This window comes from Marmota flaviventris, chromosome 13 (genome assembly GCF_047511675.1).
Source record: "Marmota flaviventris isolate mMarFla1 chromosome 13, mMarFla1.hap1, whole genome shotgun sequence".
NCBI classification, from domain to species: Eukaryota; Metazoa; Chordata; class Mammalia; order Rodentia; family Sciuridae; genus Marmota; species Marmota flaviventris.
In genome coordinates this window covers 53777259-53801864 of record NC_092510.1, presented here as the reverse complement: position 1 = coordinate 53801864, position 24606 = coordinate 53777259, and the positions used below count along the sequence as shown (strand labels likewise).

The 24606-nt window shown below is 40.4% G+C and overlaps 1 protein-coding gene across 4 annotated transcripts; it reads left to right on the top strand.

Moving 5' to 3' along the window:
- Positions 1 to 372: 372 nt before the first annotated feature.
- On the top strand, positions 373 to 23694 carry Plin2 (perilipin 2). Of its 4 annotated transcripts, none has more exons than XM_027950598.3 (9): positions 374 to 474; positions 1924 to 1982; positions 2069 to 2264; positions 4600 to 4682; positions 8576 to 8861; positions 9932 to 10113; positions 11359 to 11493; positions 12333 to 12623; positions 23323 to 23694. In XM_027950598.3, exons 2-9 carry the CDS (start codon positions 1953 to 1955, stop codon positions 23449 to 23451), a joined length of 1332 nt encoding a protein of 443 aa, XP_027806399.2. In that variant the 5' UTR covers positions 374 to 474; positions 1924 to 1952; the 3' UTR covers positions 23452 to 23694. The 4 variants fall into 4 exon arrangements, with proteins under 4 accessions (XP_071456770.1, XP_027806399.2, XP_027806400.2 ...); XM_027950599.3 differs by having other exon boundaries at positions 399 to 478; XM_071600670.1 differs by having other exon boundaries at positions 401 to 474; positions 1946 to 1982.
- The last annotated feature ends 912 nt before the right edge of the window (positions 23695 to 24606 follow it).

Here is a 24606-nt window from a genome sequence, read left to right as displayed (position 1 = left end):
GCAGACCTATACAGCAACCCCCACGTGCTCACAGCGCGGCTCCGGGCGCCCCCGCTATATATGCTCCTCCTCTTTTGTCTCTCCTTAGGCCCGGATCAGGCTAAGATCCCCTCCCCCAGGCAGGTGCCCCGCCCCTCCCTCCAGCCGCCCCCTCCTTCCAGGGCCCTTGAACCTGGCGGAGGTCCCTACCCACTGGCAGCCCCCTCTCACGTCTCTCCCTGACTGGTCATACCGCTGGCCCGCGGCGGTGGGAGGAGGCGCAGGCAGGCAACTGAAAGCGACACCCGTTCTTTGACCTGAGGTGTTCCTCGTCCCTGGCCTCCATCACGTGTTGCAGAGACGCGGGGCGGGGCGGGCGAGATGGGGCATATATAGCGGGGGCGTCCGGGAGCCGCGCTGTGTGAGCGTGTCGGGGTTGCTCTACGGCCTGCGTGAGACTCGTCCGCCTCTTCCCCTCTTCGCTGCGGTCTGTCGGTGGGTGCGCACCCCCCAGCCACCTTGCACCAGCGAGCTGCCCCGGGCCACCCCGCAATGCCGAGATGGGAGGGATCCTCGGGTTTTGAGGGCTGCTGCTGTGCTCCCAGCGGGGTTCTAAACTGGACCGCCGAGGACGGTGGTCCCGGGGCCTGGCTGGGAGCGGGTGGGCTCCGGGACGCCTGCTCTCCGTCGTCCGTGCTCCACCGGCGCTTTTGTTGATGGAGGCTTTTCTTCTAATAGCTTCTGTGCTGTTATCAAGTATCTCTTGGTGTGCAAGGAAGGTTGTGGGGAAGGAGTTAGGAAATTGTTGTAAGGCAAGAGTTTTGGGGGGGTATACAGTAACAATAAGGCTATCAATACTTCTCCAGGTTTCTGTTTTTTTCTCTCTCAACCTGTCTCGGTACCAAGGATTGAATCCAGGGGCGCTTTACCAGTGAGCCCTATTTTGTATTTTATTTAGAGACAGGGTCTTGCTAAATTGCTGAAGCTGTCTTGAACTCAGATCCTCCTGCTTTCAGCCTTCCTAGACGCTGGGATTACCAGTGTGTGCCGCCGCGGCTGGCTCTTACTCATTTCTTGTAGAACTGTGACCCTTGGTGGTGGGAGACTTGGGCTGACACGCCCAGAAGTGGTGGGCAGCCGGCTTGGCTGGTTATTTGCTTCCAGGTTAGCTGATTGTCAGGGCGGCAGTTTTGTGTGGGTATGGGTTCTTGGGGCTACAAAAATATACACGTAACACATCCTGAAATGTTTTTCAATTCCTCTGAGCACCTCCTTCCTCTTAAGCTTGGTTGCTCATAAAGTAGTTTCAGTCCTTTTAGAAGGGAGTTAAAAATAAGCCCCCATAAAAGTGCTCCAACTTTATTGTCCTGATCCTTTGATTTCTCAAAGGAGTGTTGACTAAAATATCTTCTATTGAAACTTTTCTTTAGTCTCAACATGGATTTTAATCTGGTTAGCAATTTGTGAGCAAAAAAAAGCATTTGTGAAGCTGGGCATAGTGGGTCTCACCTATAATCCCAGCGACTCAGGAAGCTGAGGCAGGAGGATAGCAAGTTTGAAGCCAGCTTCAGCAACTTAGGAACACCATGTCTTCAAAAAGGGTTTGTGGTTTACCTTAGTGGTAGAGTTTAGCCTAACGTGGAATCCCTTAAATCCCCAGTTAAGGATGGGCATTTCTAGCTTCCTGGTGGTGAAGCAAGACAGCTATGTCAACAACTTTGACTTTCCCTGCTGTGCCTCTTTTCTAAGTTTAAACTTAAGCTCCCAAAACTACCTTAAGGGGTGTTTGCCCAGGAGAGGACTCAGAGGATGGGAAGAAGCACGGGAGACCACACTTAGCACCTCTTGAATTTTTTTCACTTGAAAGGAGCAAGCGTTTGCTTGGATTGGGGAACTAATCTGGGAGTCATCCCAGTGTCCTGAAATCCAGTTTCTCTTCCACAGGTTTGTTTTTTTCCTCCTCCAGGAAGAAAATGGCATCTGTTGCAGTTGATCCTCAACCGGTATGAATTTTAAATAGCCGTTTTCTTGACTCCTTCCTCTCCTGACGTGTTTCTATAACTTAACATCTACTCCTCTTTGGTTACAGAGTGTGGTGACTAGGGTGGCCAACCTGCCCTTGGTGAGCTCCACGTATGACCTGGTGTCCTCGGCTTATGTCAGTACAAAGGATCAGTATCCCTACTTGAAGTCTGTGTGTGAGATGGCAGAGAAGGGTGTGAAGACCATGACCTCTGTAGCGGTGACAAGTGCTCTTCCTATCATCCAGAAGCTAGAGCCACAAAGTGAGTGGACATAGTGGCGGACATAGTGGCGCATACCTATAATCCCAACTACTCTGGAGGCTGAGTCAGGATCCTAAGTTTGAGGCCAGTGTGGACAATTTAGTAGATGCTGTCTTCAAAATGAAAATAGAGAAAAGGCTCAGTGGTAAAGTCCCCCAGGATTTAATCATCAGAACTGGAAAAATAGAATCATAAAATGTTGGTTATCTAGCATGTTTTTTTTTTTTCCTTTAGTACTGGGGTGCTTTACCAGTGAACCACATTCCCATTCCTTTTTTTTTTTTTTTTTTGATTTTTTAAATTTTTTATTGTGGGTTGTTCAAAAAATTACAAATTTCTTGACATATCATATTCCACACTTTGATTCAAGTGGGTTATGAACTCCCACCTTCACCCCATACACAGATTGCAGAATCACATCAGTTACACATCCATTGATTTACATATTGCCATACTAGTGTCTGTTGTGCTTCGCTGCCTTTCTCATCCTCCACCCTCCCCCCTCCCCACCTCTCCCCTCCCCTCCCCTCCTCTCTCTCTACCCCCTCCACTGTATAACCCTGAGGGTCTCCTTCCATTACCATGCAATTTCCCTTCTCTCTCCCTTTCCCTCCCACCTCTCATCCCTGTTAAATGTTAATCTTCTTCTCCTGCTCTTCGTCCCTACTCTGATCTTAGTTACTCTCCTTATATCAAAGAAGACATTTGGCATTTGTTTTTTAGGGATTGGCTAGCTTCACTTAGCATAATCTGCTCTAATGCCATCCATTTCCCTGCAAATTCTATGATTTTGTCATTTTTTAATGCAGAGTAATACTCCATTGTGTATAAATGCCACATTTTTTTTATCCATTCGTCTATTGAAGGGCATCTAGGTTGGTTCCACAGTCTTGCTATTGTGAACTGTGCTGTTATGAACATCGATGTAGCAGTGTCCCTGTAGCATGCTCTTTTTAGGTCTTTAGGGAATAGACCAAGAAGGGGAATAGCTGGGTCAAATGGTGGCTCCATTCCCAGCTTTCCAAGAAATCTCCATACTGCTTTCCAAATTGGCTGCACCAATCTGCAGTCCCACCAGCAATGTACAAGTGTATCCTTTTCCCCACATCCTCGCCAGCCCTTGTTGTTGTTTGACTTCATAATGGCCCATTCCTTTTTATTATTTTTCTTTCTTTATTTTTTGAGACAGTGCCTCACTAAATTGCTTAGGGCTTTGCTAGATTGCTGTGAGACTGGGCTTGAACTTGTGATTTTCCTCATCCTCCTGAGATGTTGGAATTTCAGGTGTGTGCCACCATGCCTGGCTCACTTAGCATGTTTTCATAGTTGATCCATTTTATTGTATCATATCAGCCCTTCATCCCTTTTTATTGTGGAAAAATACCTCATTGTGTACTTAGACATGTTTTTGTTTATTCATCAGTTGATGGACACTTGGGTTGCTTCTACATTTTGTAGATGATATTTCTGTGAATATCTATGTACAAGTTTTTGTATGGATGTAATTTAATTTTCTAGGGTACATACTTAGGAATGGAATTCCTGAATCACATAATAATTGTGTTTAAGCTTTTGAGGAACAACCAGACTGTTTTCCAAAGTGGCTGCAACACTTTACATTCCCACAACAAAGTGGGAAGTTTTCTATTTTCTCCACAGTATGCATGAATTTCTTTTAATAAAAATTTTAAATCATTCCCGAAATGGGGGTTAAGTCATGAATTTGCAGGATTGTAAGGAACCTTTAAATGCCAATTTCCAAATGAATTTGGTATGAGTACTTGGCTTGGTCAACCTTAGGGGAAGCTTTGGACTGAAATCTGTACCTTATTAGGGAACTCCAGTTAGCGTACTGTTTCCTGGTGAGAACCCAAAATGTACTGCCATCTACTAAATTAGGTACATGAATTAAGTAGGGATTAAACTAAAATGGAAATGCTAATTTTGAGAGAGTTTCTGGACACTTTATTCTTTGAATAAGGGTTCAGGGAAAGCCTTGCTACTCTTGGCACTAACATTAGGGGTCAGCTGTTGAGGAAGAAGTTTCTTAGCCAACTTCCTACTGACATGATGTTGCCTCTGTGTACACCTCCTTTACACCCTCTTATTTACCTCTTGGTGGAAAAAAGTTTCCAACAACCTACCAAGCTTCTTTCTGTCTGATCTAGAGAAGCCAGATAATGCATATTGTGGTGAAACATTAAACATTTTGGCTGTTTTGTTATAAAAAGGTTAAAGACCTGAGGTACAGCAGTGTGGGCTCATTCTATAACACGTTACATTGGCATTATTTAGTTTCACTATATAATCTCAGCAACATTTGTGATTCTTCCAGTTGCAGTTGCTAATACCTATGCCTGCAAGGGGCTGGACAGGATTGAGGAGAAATTGCCTATTCTGAATCAGCCAACATCACAGGTGAGCTTGGGACAAAAGTAATGAGGTCTGCTACTGCACATGTTTTCACATTCTACTGTTTAGCACAGACTGTGCATGCCATAAACAAGAAAACACTTGTTTGTTCCCTTACCCTGGAACTGGATGTATTTTTGAAAGACGTTGGCCACTAACTTACTTTCTGAACTTTTGTTAGGTTGTGTTCAAGAAGCAGAGAACTAGCCAGCTTTGGGTAGAGTACTTTTAGCTTATCAATTTGTGACTTTGCCCTTGTAGATGAAATGGGTCTCAAATAAGTGATTCCAGTGTGGTGCTGGATACATTCAGAAGTGGTATATGGAAGATTTTCTTACTTGGTGCATTGCTGATAGGGACTACCATGCATAAGGACAGCAAGCCCATGTTGACAGAAATGATAGGCTTATCCACCCCAGTGATACTTTGGTTCAGATAAGGTACTGAAAGTTTCTTTCAGATTAAAAATACATAAAATGATACCAATTAGTGAGAAATCTGTCTCTGTTTTTCATGATTAAATCACCCCTACTGTGCTAAGTATGGAGTGAACTTAAGGCTTTAACACATGGAAGACCAGTGCTGTACCACTGAGCTAAATCTCCAGCCTTTGTCTTTTGTCTTTCATAATTTAAGTAGATAAGTTTAGTGTATAGCCTTTAGAATTAATTACATGTACATCTGCTTAACAATTTCACTAATGTTGCTTCATACTCATCTGTTGATGAATTATTTTCCATTTTGGATATTTAAATTTTGGTGATTTGTGTATAATACTAAAAATCAGTTTCCTTTATTTAATTTTTTTAAATTAATTTATTTTTTAGTTCTCAGCAGACACACATCTTTGTTTGTATGTGGTACTGAGGTTCGAACCCGGGCCCCACGCATGCCAGGCGAGCGTGCTACCGCTTGAGCCACATCCCCAGCCAGTTTCCTTTATTTAAAAGGAATTAGATTGGGTTGTTGGAAGCCTAAAGCTCTAGTAAATCAAGACATTTCCAATGCCTTGGTGTATGTATATGTTTATGTATGTGTGTATGTGTATATATACACACATACATACATATATATCTCAGTGGTAGAGCGCTTGCCTAGCATGCATGAGGCCCTGGGTTCAATCTGCAGCACTGGAGGAAAAAAATTAAAAAATTAAAATAAAAAAGTTCTTCCCCTGAGATATTAATAAATAACAAGTAATTTAGGGTAGGTTTTCAAGTGTCTGTATACTCCCTCATCATCTCTTCTGTCTCTTTCCATGTCTTCTCCTTGAATTAGACAGCTCTGTATGCTAATACCTTGAATGTCAAATTTAGTTTGATCTTTAGTTTCCTTGCTGGATTTATGTGACCTGAGCTATATAACCTTACTAACAGGTAACAAGTTACCACCTTTATTCTTGATCCTTTTTCCCCCTTTAACCATATCCTCATGCAAATGTGACATTTGAAGCGTGAACTAGATGTTTAGTGTGTTTGTTTTTATTTGGGGTGGTAGCTTGTTGGTGATTGAACCCAGGCCCTTGCACATGCAAAGCACATGCTCTACCATAGAACTACACCCCCAGCCCTGTGGATGTCTAGTTTTTTGTTTGCTTTTTGCCATGCTGTGGATTAAACCCAGGTTCTCAAACTTGGCTAGATAAGAGATCAGCCACTGAGCTAAACCCCCAGTCAAAGGCATCTAGTTTTTTTTTATGATAAGCTATTAGTAGATAAGTCTAAAGATTCTAAAAGATTTATAAATCTTTTGAAATTATTTGAATTTGATTTAACAACTACATACTTTTTTCTTTTGTGTGCTTTGATTAAAGGCCTATGTAACCGCCTTTTACTTAAGAGATATTTTGCGTATCTCAGTTTGCACTAAAATGAGCAAAGCAGTGGAACCAATGGGGTTAGTTATTTCTAGTATAATTATTAAAGCAGATAACTTCTGTTTATAGGACTAGGAGTTCGCATTTATCTTGGGTGGAGGTCCTTAATAATAAGCCCATGTAATTAAGTTCCAGGTGAACTTACTAGCAAAATCTGCCTTATTTAACTTTTTAATCTTTCTTATTTTGTGTGATACTGGGGATGGAGCACAGAGCCTATGCAGGCCAGGCAAGTGCTCTACCACTGAGCTATACCCCAGCCCTATTTTTTTTTTTTAGTTTTTTATTCTTTAAGAGATGAAGTCAGGCTGTTTTTCCCAGGCTGGTCTCATACTCCTAAGCTCAAATGATCCTCCTGCCTTAGCCTGTGGCCTAAGTAGGACTATAGGTGTGTACTATTGCACCCAGCTGAATCCAATGTATCTTAAATTACCATATCTATTCTATTATGTATGTAATACAGATGCACCTTGACTTTTGACAGTTATGTCAATAAATTCATCAAGTTGAAAATATCTTAAAGTCAAATAGTTCATTTAAAGGCTGGGAATATAACTCAGGGGATAGAATGTTTGCCTTAGCATGCTGGAAGCCTGGTTTTGAGAAAAGAAAGTTTTGTTTCCTCACATTTAATCACATAACTATAATTATGGAGCTACAGATGTTCTTGTAATTCTGTTTTCAGGTGAAAGGGTTATGGTGTTGTGATCCCTGTCTCAAATCCCAGCCTTTACCACTTTCATGATATTTCTTATAATTTATTCTTCTCATATTAAAAGTGGCACTGAAGCTGGGTGTGGTGACACATGCTTATAATCTCAGTTACTCAGGAGGCTGAGGTAGAAAGATCTCAAGTTAGAGACTAGTGTCTGCAATTTAGTAAGACCCTGTCTCAAAAAATAAAAAGTAACTAGGGAATTAACTCACTGATAAAGCGCTTCTGGGTTCAATCCCCAGTTTAAAAAAAAAAAAAGAGGGGGACGCTGGAATAAGCCAGGATCTAGGTTTTTAGTCCACCTTTCATGTACATCTTGGACAAATCGCCAGTTTATGAAATCACTTTGGAACTTTATGTTCTATGCCTGAGATGTGCCTGAAGGGAATCTTTCATGTCTTTTCCTTTCCCTCCCCTGACTCCAACTTAGAAAAGCTCCTTCTTTGTTTGTTTGTTTAATATCAGGAATTGAACCCAGGGGTACTTAACCTCTGAGCCACATCTCCAGCCCACTTTATATTATTATTTAGAGACAGGGTCTCTCTAAGTTGCTTAGGGTCTTGCCAAGTTGCTGAGGCTGGCTTTGAACTCGCAATCCTCCTGCTTCAGCCTCCCAAACTGCTGGGGTTGGAGGTGTGCACCACCACACCCAGCTGCATCTTCTCCACAGTAACAAAATGAGATAGTGAGCTAGGCTTTCCCACGAGTTAGGGTCTCATGAGTGGAGCATGGGCAGGCTGGTGATTTAGAGGGTCCTGTATGAATGATAGCTATCTAAGACTCCTAGCAGGATGGAGAACTGACTGTGAATTGACCTTCTGGGGCTGTGGGTACAAAGGGCAGCATGTGCATGGCGTACCTATGGCTATGTTCTTAGGCAAGCATGAGCTGTTCTCAGTATAAGCATGCCATTCTTCCCTAGAGTACTTTTTGTACCAAAGGTTTATTTAGTTAAAAACAAAAACAAAAAACTTCCACCAAAAACAACAACAGAAAACCCAGAAAAACAAAACAATATAAAATAGAAAAGTCCCACAACAACTTGCCTTGACAAATGAACAAACTTCATATTTGTTTCCCTCATTTGTACCTGTGAACAATCCTTGAGGAGTGGCTAGGTAGGACAAATAGACCTGACAAAGAAATTAAGATTAATTGAATACTAGTGACTTAGCCAAGACCTAAAATTAGGCAGCAAAAGGACCAGAATCCTTTTTAACTCTTAAATGATGCTTCCTCTGTAAGACCTTACAGTGGGTTTGTGCCCATATTCCTTATTTGCCAGTTGATCTGCTTTTCCACATTCAGGTTGTTGCCAGTGCCAAAGGGGCTGTGACTGGGGCGAGAGATGCTGTGACGACTACTATGACTGGGGCCAAGGATTCTGTAGCCAGCACGATCACAGGGGTGATGGACAAGACCAAAGGAGCAGTGACTGGCGGGGTGGAGAAGACCAAGTCTGTGGTCAATGGCGGCATTAACACAATTTTGGAAAGTCGGATGGTGCAGTTTGTGAGCAGTGGAGTAGAAAATGCAATCAGCAAATCCGAGATGCTGGTAGATCAGTACCTTCCTCTCACTGAAGAAGAAATAGGTAATTGGGAATTTTGTCTTAAAATAATGTTTTATACCTTAAACTAGTCTTTTAAAAAGGACTATAAAGATTGTCTTTTAAAAAGATTACCTTTATTGAGGTAGACTTTATATACCAAAAACATTTACCTGTTTTCAGTCTAAATTTACAGTTGTATAGCCATTATCACTGTCCAGTTTAAGAACTTTTGTTTTGTTTGGTTCTAGGGATTGAACTCAGGGGGCTTTACTACACAGCTAAATCTCCAGTGCTTTTTATGTTTTTATTTTGAGACAGGATCTCATTCAATTGCTTAGAACAGACCTATGTCCCCAAAAGATACTTCATGCCTGTTTGTAGTCAGTCCTTTGTTCCTTCCCCACATAACCACTCATCTTTCTTTATAAATTTCCTACTTAAAGCAATCTGAAGTTTCATACTGAATTATACCTAAGGTTTTTTAAAAAAACTTTTTAATGATAACCACCCCCACCCCTCACCCCCCGCCCCAACATACTAAGTTTTAAAGCTTCAGGAGAAATTTGCCTTGAAAAAAATTTTCTATAAATGGGTTGTCCTTTTTGTTTTTTTTTGGGGGGGAGGGATTTGAACCGGGGCAATTTACCATTGAGCTATATCCCTGGTCCTTTTTTTATTTTTTATTTTGAGACAGGGTCTCACTCATTTGCTTAGGTCCTTGCTAAGTTGCTGAGGCTGCCTTTGAACTTGGGATCCTCCTGTCTCCATCTCCTGTAATGTTGAGATTACTGGCATACATAATTGTGCCATGGGTTGTCTTTAGTGGGCTGCTTTACAGAATCATTATTAGAATGAATCATCGCTAACAAAGGCACATTAGTATCTATGGTGTGCCAGGTACTTCATTGCTCAAGTTATTTCTAGTGGGAGGAAGCATGGGTAGATATGTAACATGTATTAGATACAGTAATAGATTCAGGTGATCAAGCCCAGCTGAAGGCTTGAGCAGTCTTGGGAAAATGAGATTGTACTTGCTACGTGGGTGGGCAGAGAAGACCCAGGTTATAGTTTAGACATTGGTACCGATAATTGTCCCTTCTTTCCAACTTCAGAAAAAGAAGCAAAAAAAGTTGAAGGATTTGATGAAGTTCAGAAACCAAGTTATTATGTGAGACTGGGGTCTCTGTCTACCAAGCTCCGCGCTCGGGCCTACCAGCAGGCACTCAACAGGGTTAAAGAAGCTAAGCAAATGAGCCAAGAGACTATTTCTCAGCTTCATTCTACTGTTCACCTGGTGAGTAAAGCTTCCTTTGTGATATCCAAAATAAGCTCATTCATCTCATGGAATAAGAGTAGGTATAGTCAAGAAATTCTAGAATTTTTTGTTGTTGTTGTTGTAGTCGGAAACAATACCTTTTATTTTATTTATTTTTATGTAGTGCTGAGGCTCGAACTAGCGCCTTGCACATGCTAGGTGAGAGCTCTACTGCTGAGCCACAACCTCAGCCCATGAAATCCTAGAATTTAATCTTACCTTATGAAAATCTAATAAAAATATGGGCAGCCGGCGCTGTGGTGCACGTCTGTAATCCCAGGGGTTCGGGAGGCTGAGGCAGGAGGATTGAGAATTCAAAGCCAGCCTCAGCAAAAGCAAGGCACTAAGCAACTAGGTGAGAACCTGTCTCTAAATAAAATACAAAATAGGGCTGGGGATGTGGCCTAGTGGTTGAGTGCCCCTGAGTTCAAGCCCCAGTATCCTTCCCTGCCCCCCCAAAAAATGGGCAAAGGGATACAGACAATTCACAGAAAAGGAAGTATAAATAGCTGAAAATACGAATGGTAATTTTACTCAGATGTCAGGCACAGATACCTTTTTTGTTCCGTCACACTAGCAAAATTTGATGCTGTTGGTAGTGATGTAGAAAAAGAACAATACTGTGCACTTCTAGAAGATTCAAAATGGGACAGAGTCAAAGAATTGTTCTGGTAAAGTTATAACACACCTGTACCAGTATTAGGAGTTTCTCTTCTGATTATCCTACATATATTTGTTTAGAGTCATAAGAGATTGTAACAGTACGCATCAACCATAGGGGACTAATTAAATTAGTACTCCACAATAGACTATTGTGTAGCTATTAAAGACTGCCAAATTATAGAACAGTATGTACTGTACAATGGTAGAAAAACCATTTCTTCTTGGAAGAGGAAATAGGTTGCTGGCAAAAGGGGAGAGGAAGGTTGGTTTCCCTTTTTATAGTTCTAATTATCCTTCATACATACAAACTGAATTTTAGTTGTCTTATGTGTGCTAAACTAGAGGTGCATTTGGAGTCAGTGGTTTAATAGTTAAAGAGGGGCAGGAAAGAGCTACTTGTGCTTGGTTGACTAACACATTGATAATAAATAACAGTGATATCAGGATAGAATCTTATGGTTCTTGGTTTTTATGTTATCTGATTCATATCATGGAGCTGCAAACAAGCTGACAAAAATGTTTGACCAGTATATTCCCTTTTCTTATTTTGTTGTGTTCCAGATTGAATTTGCCAGAAAGAATGTGCATAGTGTCAACCAGAAAATTCAGGGTGCTCAGGATAAACTCTATCTCTCATGGGTGGACTGGAAGAGGAGCATCGGCCATGATGATACAGATGAATCCCACTGTGCTGAGGTAAGTGGACTGGGATAGTTTTTACAACAGTTTGTGAAGTTCTTATTAGACTTTTCATTACAGTATTCCTTCAACTCTCTTAGAATACTATTACTTGTCAAAAGTTTGAACAGTATTGTCTATATAGATTGTTATGTGGCAGAGAAACAAAACTGGGCAGAGAGTAACTTTATCTTACAACTTGCAGATTGACATGTTGCCCCCCAAATGGGAAACATGGGTACAGACTGATGGGGAATATAGACACGTAGTGTTTTTTGCCAGGATAAACCTAGGTGCTATGAGAGTATATAGGAAGGCTGTCTACTACAGCCCTGGAGTGGGGTGGCTGAGTCAAAGATGAATGCAAAGCTGAGAACTAAAGGGTAAATAAACTAGGTTAAAGGCCAGAAAGGGGACTAATGCTCCAGAAAGAAGAAACTAGTGTTGGAGTTCTAGAAAATGGTTCTTTGTGTCTCGAAAGCTAGTGTGTGTTTGCCTTGAAATCAGTAGTGACTGTTTATGTCAACTTATTTGAGGAGGAGTTATTTAAATATACTACTAGCATGGATTGTGTTTTTATTCTGGTCTCCTCTGCCTGTTATATTTCTTCAGTTTAAGGTGAGGAATTTTGGAGACTCATGCACTAGTTCATATGCCCCACTCAGCTATTTTCCAACTGTTAATTAGGGCAAGTTACTTAAACCCTAAGCTTATGTTCATAGCTATTGTTACGAGGATTTTTAAAATATCAGAGTCTGCATTTATGGTGGACACATAACTAGTTTACTGTGATTAAACTAGTTCACACATAATACTGTTGAATCCACTGCTAATTCTTAACTTGGTCTTATTTTTAGCACATCGAGTCACATACTCTTGCTGTTGCCCGAAACCTGACTCAGCAGCTCCAGACCACATGCCACACCCTCCTGTCCAGCGTTCAAGGGTTACCACAGAACATCCAAGATCAGGCCAAGCACTTGGGGGTGATGGCAGGCGACATCTACTCAGTATTCCGCAATGCTGCCTCCTTTAAAGAAGTGTCTGATGGCTTCCTCACTTCTAGCAAGGGGCAGCTACAGAAAATGAAGGAATCTTTAGATGATGTGATGGATTATCTTGTTAACAACACCCCCCTCAACTGGCTGGTAGGTCCCTTTTATCCTCAGCTGACTGAGTCTCAGAATGCTCAGGACCAAAGTGCAAAAATGGAGAAGACCAGCCAGAAGGTCCAGCAGTCTCAGCACAAAACTCATTAAACCTTTCTTGTCACCAGTGCATGTTGTAGCTATATAGATGACATCATTTGTCATGTTAAAATTAACCTGCTAGATAACTCTAAACTGGAAAAGCAGCCAATTAGGAAAAAGGCCTTCAGTTGTAGTCATTTACAGCTGGTAAGAGCCTTAAAGTTTCTGGCATTAGGAGACTTGAGTTACCTGGCTGGTAAGAAAAGAATGGTAGGCTTGACAGAGCTTCACTAGAACTCACAAAGTTTATGTGCACTTAGGGTCTCATTCTGTGGCCATTATGTTGCTACTGTTAATGTCTGTCTGTATTGTATAAAAACACCCTCGTGTGGGCTCTGGTATAAACTAGTGTCTGCTCCAGTGTAGTCTGAGCAGGCCTCATCATTGCTTTATCTCTTATGCTTGTTCAACTTAATTTTAGTTTCTTTTTTTTTTAATTAAAGGAATACCATCTTTAAATTCAATAAAATTCATAGTAGAATAGATCAGTTTTATGCTGTTTGTTCCATGTGCTTTGTGTGTTGCTTTCATAGAGCTGCTTGATTTGCATGACAGGGTTAATAACTTACATACATGAATTCCAATTAGCCTTTTGGGGAATTTTGATAGAACTATAGCATTGGAAGATTAATGTTACAAATGGAATTCGATAACAGATTTCAAACAAATTAAAAGCTAATGTGAGGCCAATCACACAGAGGTACCCCTGCAGTCCTAGCTCCTAGGGAGGCTGAGGGGGGAGTATCACTTAACCCAGGTGTTTTGAGATCAGTCTGGGCAACATAGTGAAACTCCATTTCCAAGAAAGAAATAAAGTGAAAAGCTGATGTGCACATGAGAATTTTTACTAGGTGATAGTTGTTCAGTTCATTTTCTGATTAACTGGACTCCTAAGAGTGGATTTTTAAGCCAGTTGAAAGATCATATAGGGCATGTTGGTGCACATCTGTAATCCCAGCAGCTTGGGAAGCTGAGGCAGGAAGACGGCGAGTTCAAAACCAGCCTCAGCAATTTAGTGAGAAGCTAAGCAACTCAGCAAAATCCTGTCTCTAAATAAAATATAAAAAAGGTCTGGAGATGTGACTCAGAGGTTAAGCACTACTGGGTTCAGTTCCTGGTATCAAAAAATAAAGCCAGTCATGACTGATAGCCTTGCTGAAAAGGAATCAAAACTGCAAGGATATGACTGTATTTGCATCAGTTTCACAAAGACGGTAGGTTTTTCTTGCTGAGGAGCTAGAGTGTGAGCCATAAAGTGTGACAGTGCAGTGTCCACTCTCTGGATTTAACTTACTATGTTCTGACTTTGAGAGAATGTCACTAACCTCAATTGTTGGTGAGTTGCATATAGAAAATCATGTGAGAATAATTAGAAGTAAAAGACTTTGGGTTCCATGGAAAAAGGAATCTTTTTACCTCCTTTCTAGGGTTTTCTAGCCCTTTAGTGCTGGTTAGTAATTTAGGACTGATCATGAATCTCCTACCACAAAATAATCACAAAAACAAAATTATGGAACTTGTGAAATAAAATCACATATTTCTGTTCCTGCTAAAGGTGAGTGGAGCTGGCTTTCAGTAGAGCTGAGTTTAAGTCAAATTTGTCTCCTCTTTTTTTTTTTTTTTTTTACTTTGTCAATGAGTCTATCAAAGCTTTTTATCAAGTTACAAATATTTTCTCCACGTAACTACAGGAATCAATGAACAGGTGAGTTGAGCTGTAGGGCAGGGACTCCTTCTGTTTTCCAGCTCTGTGGATTGAGGCCAGGGGTGGTATTCCACTGAGCTACCCTAACACATTTTTTATTTTGAATGCCCAGACGGGCCTCAAACTTTTCATCCTCCTGCTTCAGCCTAGGTGTGCACTACCATGTCCTTCTACGTTCAACTTTCAAAACACCAGCAGACCCTGCTTTTGCCATGAGTTATCCGTAGGTGTGGCTCTGTCTTTTGTGTCCCAAGTTTGTGTAAACATGCATTTCATTCACTTGTCACTGTATGTTGCAAAATGTGTGGTGTCCTTGAGTCTTATAGCTTTATTGTTACATGAAGTAGCAGAAAATTTTAGTTTTAACAGACTTTTTTCCAAGGAGGCCAATTCATTTGAGAGGAAAAAACTGATAAAGGCTAATATAGTATCTAACCATAGTAAGTTAGCAAATCCTTAGCTGGGTAAAGTCTGGCATGGTGTGCCTGAAGGTTGATGGATGTTTTTTTCCTTTGCCTGCAATGTTGATGTGCACTCTAGTCCTGGGCAAAAACTCAAAGGAATATGGTGTACTCTGAGCCTTAGTTTTCTTATCTTCTACAGATCTTAGGTAACATGAATGATTCCTTCATGGTTGGAAGTGAAATATTGAGGATAGAGTGTTTTGTTTTTTTTTTTTTTTTTACTATTTTTATTTTTTTAGTTGTTGACGGACCTTTATTTTATTCATTTATTTATATGTGGTGCTAAGAATCAAACCAGTGCTTCACACATGAGAGGCAAGTGCTCTACCACTGAGCCACAACCCCAGCCCAAGAATATTGTGCTTTTGGTTTTGTTTTTTGATCCTGGGGACTGTACCAAAAGTACAGGGGTCCTAAACCGCTAACCTCATCCCCAGCCCTTTTTATTTTTGAGACAGGATCTTGCTAAGTTGCTGAGGCTGGCTTTGAACTTGCTATCCTCATGCCTTAGCCTCTTGAGTCACTGGGATTATAGGTGTGCACAATTGGGCCTGGCTTCTTTTTGTTTTTAAGAGTCAAGGTCTTGCTATGTTGCCCAGGTTGGTCTCAAACTCTTGGGCTTAAGCAGTCTTCCAGTCTCTGCTTCTCAAGTATCTGGGACTACAGTATGTGCCTCTGCCCCCAGCTATAAGATATCTTTCTGATTTGCAGTACAGGTATGAGAACATCATTTTTAGAAGTAACATGTAGTGTCTTTAACTTACCAGTTAGGGTGTGAGTACATAATACCTAGGTCATGATTAAGAAAATACATCTTTGATAAAGCATTCAAAGTGTTAAAGAACTAATGAAGTGAGAAGAAAAAAAGCCAGGTGTGGTGGCACACCCCTGTTATCCCAGCAACTCTGGAGGTTGAGGCAGGAGGATCACAAGTTCGAGGCCAGTCTCAGCAACTTTGTGAGACCCTAAGTGATTTAGTGAGATCCTCCCTCAAAAATAAAAAAGGACTGAAGATACGGTTTGGTGGTAAAGCATTGTTGGTTCTTGTGGGTTTGGGATCAGGCTAGCTAGGTTTCTGATCTGATTGAGCTTCGGAAATGAGCCAGTATTGAGGCTTGTATGTGTGATGGTCCTGTGAGACATCCTTGCCCAGTAAGCCAAGTTATTTATTCTTTGTATCTTAAGGTGCAACACCTTTGTGTCCATCTGTCCAATAGGTATCCTGTACCATAGGTTATCCTATAATATTTTGTAATAACTGCTTGGAAAGAAATATGCTGAATAATTCCACCATTGAGTATCTAAATGACCAGGATAACCTGTAGCAGCCTATTCATCTAAAAGATGGTGAGACTGGCAAGCATTGGACTGTTCAGAGGAATGAGTAGGATAAGAAGTCTTTCTTCCTTCCTCTCTCCCTCCTTCCCTCCCTTTTTGTAAAAATGAACTCAGGGGCACTTAACCACTGATCCATATCCCTGCTCCTGAGTTGCTTAGGGCCTCACTAAGTTGCTGAGGCTGGCTATGAACTCGAAATGCTCCCATCTCAGCCTCCTGGAATTATGGGCATGTGCCACCACGCCTGGGAAGAAGTCTTTCTTCAGGGCTTGAGGTCTACTTAGACTGAAGACATGTTTTATGGCATCCTTCTTCCTCCCTTCGCTTACTTTTTTTTTTTTTTAATTTTTTTTAGTTGTAGATGGAGACAATACCATTATTTAGTTTATGTGGTGCTGAGGATCGAGCCCAGTGCCTCTCGCGTGCTATGTGAGCACTCTACCACTGAGCCACCACCCCTGCCCCAAACAAACATCTCTTTTTTCGGAGAGGGGGGAATACCAGGGATTGAACTCTGGGCACTTGACTACTGAGCTACAACCCCAGCCCTATTTTGTATTTATATTTGTAATTGTATAAGCAACTTACTGAGTTGCTTAGCCCCTCACTTTTGCTGAGCTGGCTTTGATCTCCTGATCGTTTTGTCTTAGCCTCCCAAGCAGCTGGGATTATAGGCAAGCACCACTGTGCCCAGCCCTTCACTTACTTTTGAGATTTGATGTCACTCCCTCACCTTATGTTTTTGAAGTTACTGACTGAATTCTCACTGGGGTGGACTCAAGTCATATTTTCAGTGAGTTGAGGCCTTTTAATTTACTGTCCACTTGGAGCTGAGTTGGGAGAAGTGGGGAAGAACTTAGGAGGAAAATGTTAAATTGGAACAATCACACCCTCAGTTGGTGGTGTGGTGGTGAGGTGGTGAGAGGCAGGCAGATTATGCCCTGTTGAATTTGTCAGATGAGATTGATGATTAACACAATGCATCTTTTGTTAAGATTGGCAGTGAGATGACAATGTGAAGTGACCTGAAGGCAGAGTGAAAGGAAAGTGGTTGGGAGCAGGGCAGACAGAATTGCCTGAATTCTTCTTATATACTTAGCTTGCTTAAAATTGTTTTCATTGTCTACACAGCTAGATCACAGGAACACTCAACCAACTAAGGAGATAGCTAATATATCTATCTGTAAGTCTAACAGCCTTGTGTAAAATGGGTTAAATTAGAGCTCAGCATGTATAAAACTCCATCATCTTTCAGCAACCTCCCACTGCCTTCCTTGTGTATGCCAGGAATTATCAACTGGGGAGACTGATAAAATGCAGATCCTGGGTCTCACCCCCAGAGAATTCTGGTTGGTAGATATGGAGGTAGAACCAAGCTTCTGCACTTTAAAAAACAAAACAAATGTTTTAAACCAAAAAAACATTTATTTACTTTTTTAGTTCTAGTTGGACACAATACCTTTATTTTATTATATGTGGTGCTGAGGAACAAACCCAGGGCCTCACATGTGCTAGGTGAGTGCTCTACCACTAAGCCACAATCCCAGTCCTGCTTCTGCACTTTTAAAGAGCATCCTGAGCCAGGTGTGGTGGCATGCACCAATAATCCCAGCAACTCTGGAGGCTGAGGCAGGAGAATTGAGAGTTTGAGGCCAACCTCAGCAATTAATTAAAAAGGGCTGAGGTGTAACTCAGTGGCAGAGTACTTGATTTGCATGTGTGAGGTCCAGGGTTCCATGCCCAGCACTGCCAAACCAAAAATAAAGAAACCCTGCTCAAATGAATCAAATACACAGAGATTAACATTGAACCTGTACAATAGATGATTTTGTTATCAGTGCTAACCTGCACCCTAGCCTGAGTTCAAATCATCCTCAGACTTATTAGACAAAAGCAAAGCATCCTACTTTAGGAGATGTGCACCAGCCCACTCAGCTCTTCCAAATTGTCCAGTAAATGGCAGATAGAGTTGAGCAAAAACTAAGATGCTCCTGGTCCTTAACTTGAAAGTATACAATCAAGCTGTATAAGCAAATGTTATGGGTGGTGAGAGGTTTCTGTAAAAACTGAACTCTGAACAAGGTTAGTCTTCACATATTTGGTGTTATTTAGCTCTCTTTGCCTTTTGCACAATCCTTTTTTAGCCTAAAATATTAAAATTTAGGGCCTTTCCCAATTTATTATTTGTATTTAAAAATAAATTATATTTCCTGATCCTGTGTCACATTTATCAGCATTGTATATACCCCTACCTGTACAGGCAAATTAAATCCCTAGTGGTGGGGTTTCTATTCTTGTTATAGCCTCATGTATCCAGGGCTCAGGGCCATGACTAGATCAGCTTTATGAAAATTAGAAAAAGGCTCCCCATCCTCAAAGTGTTTAGTGCCATCTAATGAAAATTTGTCATAATAAATATGTGGATCTATGAAGTTTATTATATGAGAGGTGCCCTCTACAGGTTGCATGATGAACAACTTTTTTTTTTTTTTTTAAATAATGTATTACCAGGGCTGAGGTTTTGGCCCAGTGGTAGAGTGCTTGCCTAACATGCATGAGGCACCTGGTTCGTTCCCCAGCACCACATAAACTAAATAAACAAAATAAAGGTATTGTGTCCATCTATAACTAAAATAATATTTTAAATTTTTTTTTTTTTTAATATTTATTGCCGCAGTCTGGGCACAAAATAACCGAGCTGCCACAAAGTCTTGTAGGTTCAAACAGCAACTCTTTATTCCCGAACTCTCACCGGCACTCTACACACACTTCCCGGGAATACACTCCCTCCACCAGGTCACGTGCCAATTCTCCCAGAACCCCAATGGGAACTCCAAAGTAGCAGGCGCCCGAGGTAGCAGGATCTGCCCTAATCCCAGAGCTGCCCTATTCCCAGCAGGATCCACCCTAATCCCAGAGCCTCCCAGGGTCACCTTTCAACCATTCCCTCTAGCAAAATGCCAGGCGTCATTCCGACTAAACTGTGGCTCTCAACAATTTAATTTTCAGTGGACCCAACATCTTTATTTTATTTTTTATTTGGTGCTGAGGATCGAACCCAGTGCCCCGCGCACGCCAGGAGAGCACATTAGCGCTTGAGCCACATCCCCAGCCCCAAAATAATATTTTTTTAAAAAAATGTATTACTGGCTTTCTATTCTTGCAATAGAGTCTGTGGTTTCCTTATTACTGTCACATTTGCATCCAATTTTGATTTTGGCCTCTATCTCTGATAGGCATTCAGAGCAAGACACTGTGTACATTCCTGCTTTGAGAGTCCATAACTGTACTGTTTATGCCAATGAAACAGGGATTTTTTAAATCTATGAAATAGTTTCTAAAAACCCAGTGAAGATGGTCAGGCAAAACCACCACATTGTAAATTAAACTTACTGTGAAAACTTGATAACCTCTTAGCTTCCCACCCTTCCCTATTTCCTTTACAGCCCAAGCTTCACAGTAGGGTCTGATGACAACCAGACATTGGTGATAGTCTAATGGAAATTGGACACTAAATCATTCTGAACATATGGAAAGCAAATTATTCATATGGTTCTCTCAAGCAATCTTGGGTACCATAGGTACTTTTTTGGATTGTGGTTGTGGGGACTAAAACTCTGAATGTAGAACTTGTACTATTCTGCAAAGAAATCTACTTTAGCCCAACTGTTACCATGTACATAGGTGAATTTGTATGTGTGTGTGCATGTGAGTGCATGCGTGTTATGTTACTATTTAAAAAACTATTGTTTATTGAGCACCTTTCAAAAGCAAGGCTCATACTACTTTTATTTCTCACAACCAAATCAATTAGGTATTTTTCTCACTTGAGAGATGAGGAAACAGGTGAAAGAGGTTAACTAGGAGGGAGGAGGTTAAGTGAAAAGGCAGGGACTTTGCCAGTGTCTACTGATGTCCAAGTGCATTTTTTTTTTCCATTCTAGCACTCTAGTCCTCTGATAGGAGAAAGCTGCCTCTTGCTTAGAAAATCCCTCTGCTTATGTCCTCAGTGTTGCCATTTCCTGTTCCATTGTTTTAATAAAAACAAAGCAAAATTAAGTAGATACAATTTAGTAATATGATAGTAAGATAGATAAAAATTAAAACATATTGAAAATAAGTATTTCATTGGATGTTAACATATACAAGAAATAGAAATAATTGAGAGAGAAATCTAAGCAAGCATATCTTAAACTAAAAAGTCTAAAATTAAAATAGTTTTCTGGCTGATGCACTGAACCAATTTGTATAAGCATTACTGGATTTTTTTTTTTTCTTTTTGCTATCCATGGGGGCTTGTGCATGCTGGGAAAATACTCTACCACAGAACTACATCTTCAGACATTTTTTTTCTTTTTTGGTACTGGTGAATGAACTCAGAGGCACTTACCACTGAGCCACATCCCCAGCCCTATTTTGTATTTTATTTAGAGACAGGTTCTCACTGGGTTGCCTAGCACCTCACTTTTGCTGAGTCTGGCTTTGTACTATTAATTCTTCTGCCTCAGCCTGCTGAGCTGCTGGAATTACAGGCATGCGCCACAGTACCTGGCATGTTCAAACATTTTTATTTTTTGTTTTGAGACAAAGTCTTGCTAAATTGACAACACTGGCTTCAAACTTGTGATCCTTCTGCCTCAACCATCTGAATAGCTGGGATTATGGGCATGCACAGCACAGGACTCATTGCTGGCTTTTGAGGATGTCAAGTTGGACGTAACCTTTGCAAAGTAAACGTGTGGAGAGCTATAATACAATTTGTTTTTCCCAAATAGAAAGCCTCAGGAACAAAATGGTGAAAGTTATATCTTAGACCACACAGTTCTCTGAGCACCTGAATTGTAGGGAAAATTATAGTGGGGACCTCAACCAGCCAAATGAAGGACCTGAAGAACAAATCAATATTCTTGTCTTTTTAAAAATTATTTTGTTGTGGTGATGGTAAAATCTACATAAATCAAATTTACCATCTCAGGAATTTTTAAGTGTACAATTCACTGGCATTAAGTATTCTGCATGTAAAAGGTCTTAGATTTAATTCCCAGCACCACACAAAAAAGTATATTCACAATTTTGTATAGACATTATCACTATTTATTTACAGAATCTTATGTCATTCAAGCATAAATTCTGTACCTTCTTATTCTATAAAGTTAAAGTTAAATATTAACTTTAAATATTAGTTTCTAAGTCCCTTTCTTCTCTTCTGTGTGGTTTGTTTGTTTTGATACCAGGTGTTGAGCCCAGAAGTGCTCAATGAGGAGGCAATCTCCAGTCTTTTTTTGCGGGGGGGGGGGGGGGGCTGCTGGGGATTGAATCCAGGGTCTTGTGCATGTGAAGCAGGTACTCTATCAACTGAGCTAAGTCCCCAGCCATTAACCCTTTTTTATTTTGAGACAGAGTTTTGCTAAGTTGCTTAGGGGCTTGCTAAATTGCTGAGTCTGGCTTTGAACTCAAGCCGCTGGGATTACAGGTGTGCACCACTGTGCCCTGTTCTTTTTTTAAAAATTATTTTTTATTAGAGTTTTATGGTTATACATAGTAGTTAGGTTCAGCCTGACAAACTCAAACATGTATGAAATCGTTCAGTTCATGATCCCCCTTTCTTGTGTATTTTTTGAGATACTTTTTTTGTTTTCCTGGTACTGGGGATTGAACCCAGTGGTACTTAACCTGAACCACATCCCCATCCCTTTTTTGTCTTTTATTTATTTTTTTGGTTCTGGGGATTGAATCCAGGGGTACTTAACCACTGAGACACATCCCCAGCCCCCCACTTTTAATTTTTTTTTAGTTGAACACAATATCTTGATTTTATTTATTTTTATGTGGTGCTGAGGATTGAACCCAGTGCCTCACACGTGTTAGGCAAGTGTGAGCCACAATCCCAGCCCTCCCCATTCCTTTTCAATATTTTATTTAGAGACAGGATCTTGCTCAATTGCTTATGGCTTTGATAAGGTGTTGAGGCTGGCTTACAACTTCAGATCCTCTTGCCTTAGCCCCTAGAGTTGCTGGGATCATAGGCATGTGCCACCGTGTCTGACGATAGATAATTTTTTTTTAGTGATTTTACCTCTGTTAGGCAGATACTTTTCTCTCTGTGCTATCAAGATTGCAACCTATAGTAATATTATACTTTACTAATCTTCTCTTCCTTCCTCTCTTTTCTTTTTTTTTTTCCTTTCATTGCTGGGAATGGAACTCAGGGCCTTGGGTATACTAAGCATGCATTTTGCCACTGAGCTACCAGCCTCTTGTGATGGCTATTTAAACTTTTAAAAAGACTATTTGCTTTTGCAGTTCCTAGGCATTTCCAAAAGGATTTTGTACTTTAATTCAAAATTACAGAAAAGTACAATACTATTATTTTGAAGGGAATAATAAATTAATAGGTAACCAGAAATGCTTTTTTTTTTTGTCTTTTTTGGAACTGGGGGTTGAACCCAGGGGCTTTGAGAATGCAAGGCAGATACTTTGCCACTGAGCTACATCCCAGCCCCCAGGAATGCTTTATATCTGGTATTTTCAAAAAAGTACCTAATAGATTTTACCTCTAGTTTCTTTTAAAGAAAAGTTTTCTTAGTGCTTTTATAATATGAGTGGACAAACATCTTTTTTAAAAGTACAGCTTTGAAAGAATCAAAATTCAACTCCATGGAATATTTAATAACTTAAGGAGTTGTGCATGATGGTGTGTGCCTGTGTTCCCAGCTACTTGGGAGGCTGAAGCAGGAGGAGCACTTAAGCCCAGGAGTTTGAGGACAGCCTGGTGATGCATGTGTGTAATCCCAGTGACTGGGGAGGTAAGGCAGGAGCATCACAAATTCAAAGCCAGCCTCAGCAACTTAGCAAGACTCTCAGCAACTTAGTGAGAACTTGTCTCAAAAAAAATAAAAAAAAAAAAATAAAAAAAGAGGACTGGGGATGTAGCTCAGTGGTAAAGCAACCCTCGGTTCAATCCCCTATGAAAACAAACAAAAAACAAACCAAAAAACAACCCAGAACCATAATGTTTCTAAGACCTCATGTGGACCTAACAGTTCACTTAATTAGTGATCATTTAATATCCAAGATTCTTCTTTTACAGGTGATTGATTTCACTATCATAGACTTGACATCAGAGACTGATGAAATTCCAGATATTATAGCTTTGGAAGAGGAGGATGGAGCAAATCATTCACACGCTAATGGTCCTGAACTCTCAGGGAATAATTAACCAAAAAATAAAAATTCCTTTTGGCTGGATATGCAATTTGTATCACAGTAAAATACATCTTTGCTCGTGTGTTTATTCCTGTGGTTTTTGAAGGATGTTAATGTAGTTTTTGGTTGCTTGATCTTAATTGCAAGAAAACTTTGACCTAAACTTTTGAGATCTTGTTATGTGTCATATATCATTTTATATAACTCTTCAAAGTTTAATTTCTGAAATGCCTATAATAAAAATTGAGCTGTGTAAGCTTGGATGTCTTCTTTTCTTCTTTTTTCTTTTGGTACTGGTAATTGAACCCTAGGGCCCTCTACCACTGAGCTACTTTCCCAGCCTTTAAATTTTTTTTTTTTTTTTTAATTTTAAGATAGTGTCTCACTAAATTGCAGAGACTGGTCTCAAACTTGTGTTTCTGTCTCCACCTCCTGAGTTGCTGGGATTGTAGGTTATGCACCATTGAACACAATTACCCAGTTTTTTTTTTTTTTTACTGGACACTTGTTTTTTGGATCTTTCAGGATTCATTTTCATTTCTGCTTCTTTTGGTATCTCTATGAGTCTGCTGGTCAAGGGTTTTTGCTTTCCCTTAACTAAGGGATGGGCATGTGAATAAACGCAGGTCAACTGGGAACAAGTAAAGCATGATGGATAAAGGCTCAGGCTCCAGTTTCTAAACTTACTGTACCACTTACTGTGTGACCTGAGCAAGTTACTTCAGTTTTCTGTGCCTCAATTTTCTCATCTATAAGGTGAGATTTCGTAGTTAACATTTTTTAAAAGTGTGGAGCAATCCCTGGCACAAAACAGCAATAGATATTAGTTACTTAAGTAAATGGTAGAAGCATTGGCCAACCCAGAAGCTATGAACATCCCTAGTGCCTTTATAGTCACAAAATATCATTTATCACTAAAAGAAATCAGGTTTTCTTGGAGAAATGACTAATTCCAGGTCTGAGGCAAGAAATGTAAAAAATGAGTCTAAACTTCTTGAATACCAAGTTGAAGAGGTTCCAGTTGGCCAAATATAAGACAATTTGAATCTCTACATGGATAATAAATATAATAGATTGAACTCCTTAAGTAAGTTTAAATTTGTGAGTTCATAATTATGTGTGTGTGCGAGTGCATATGTACATGTAAGCTTTGGGAAAAATAGTAGTG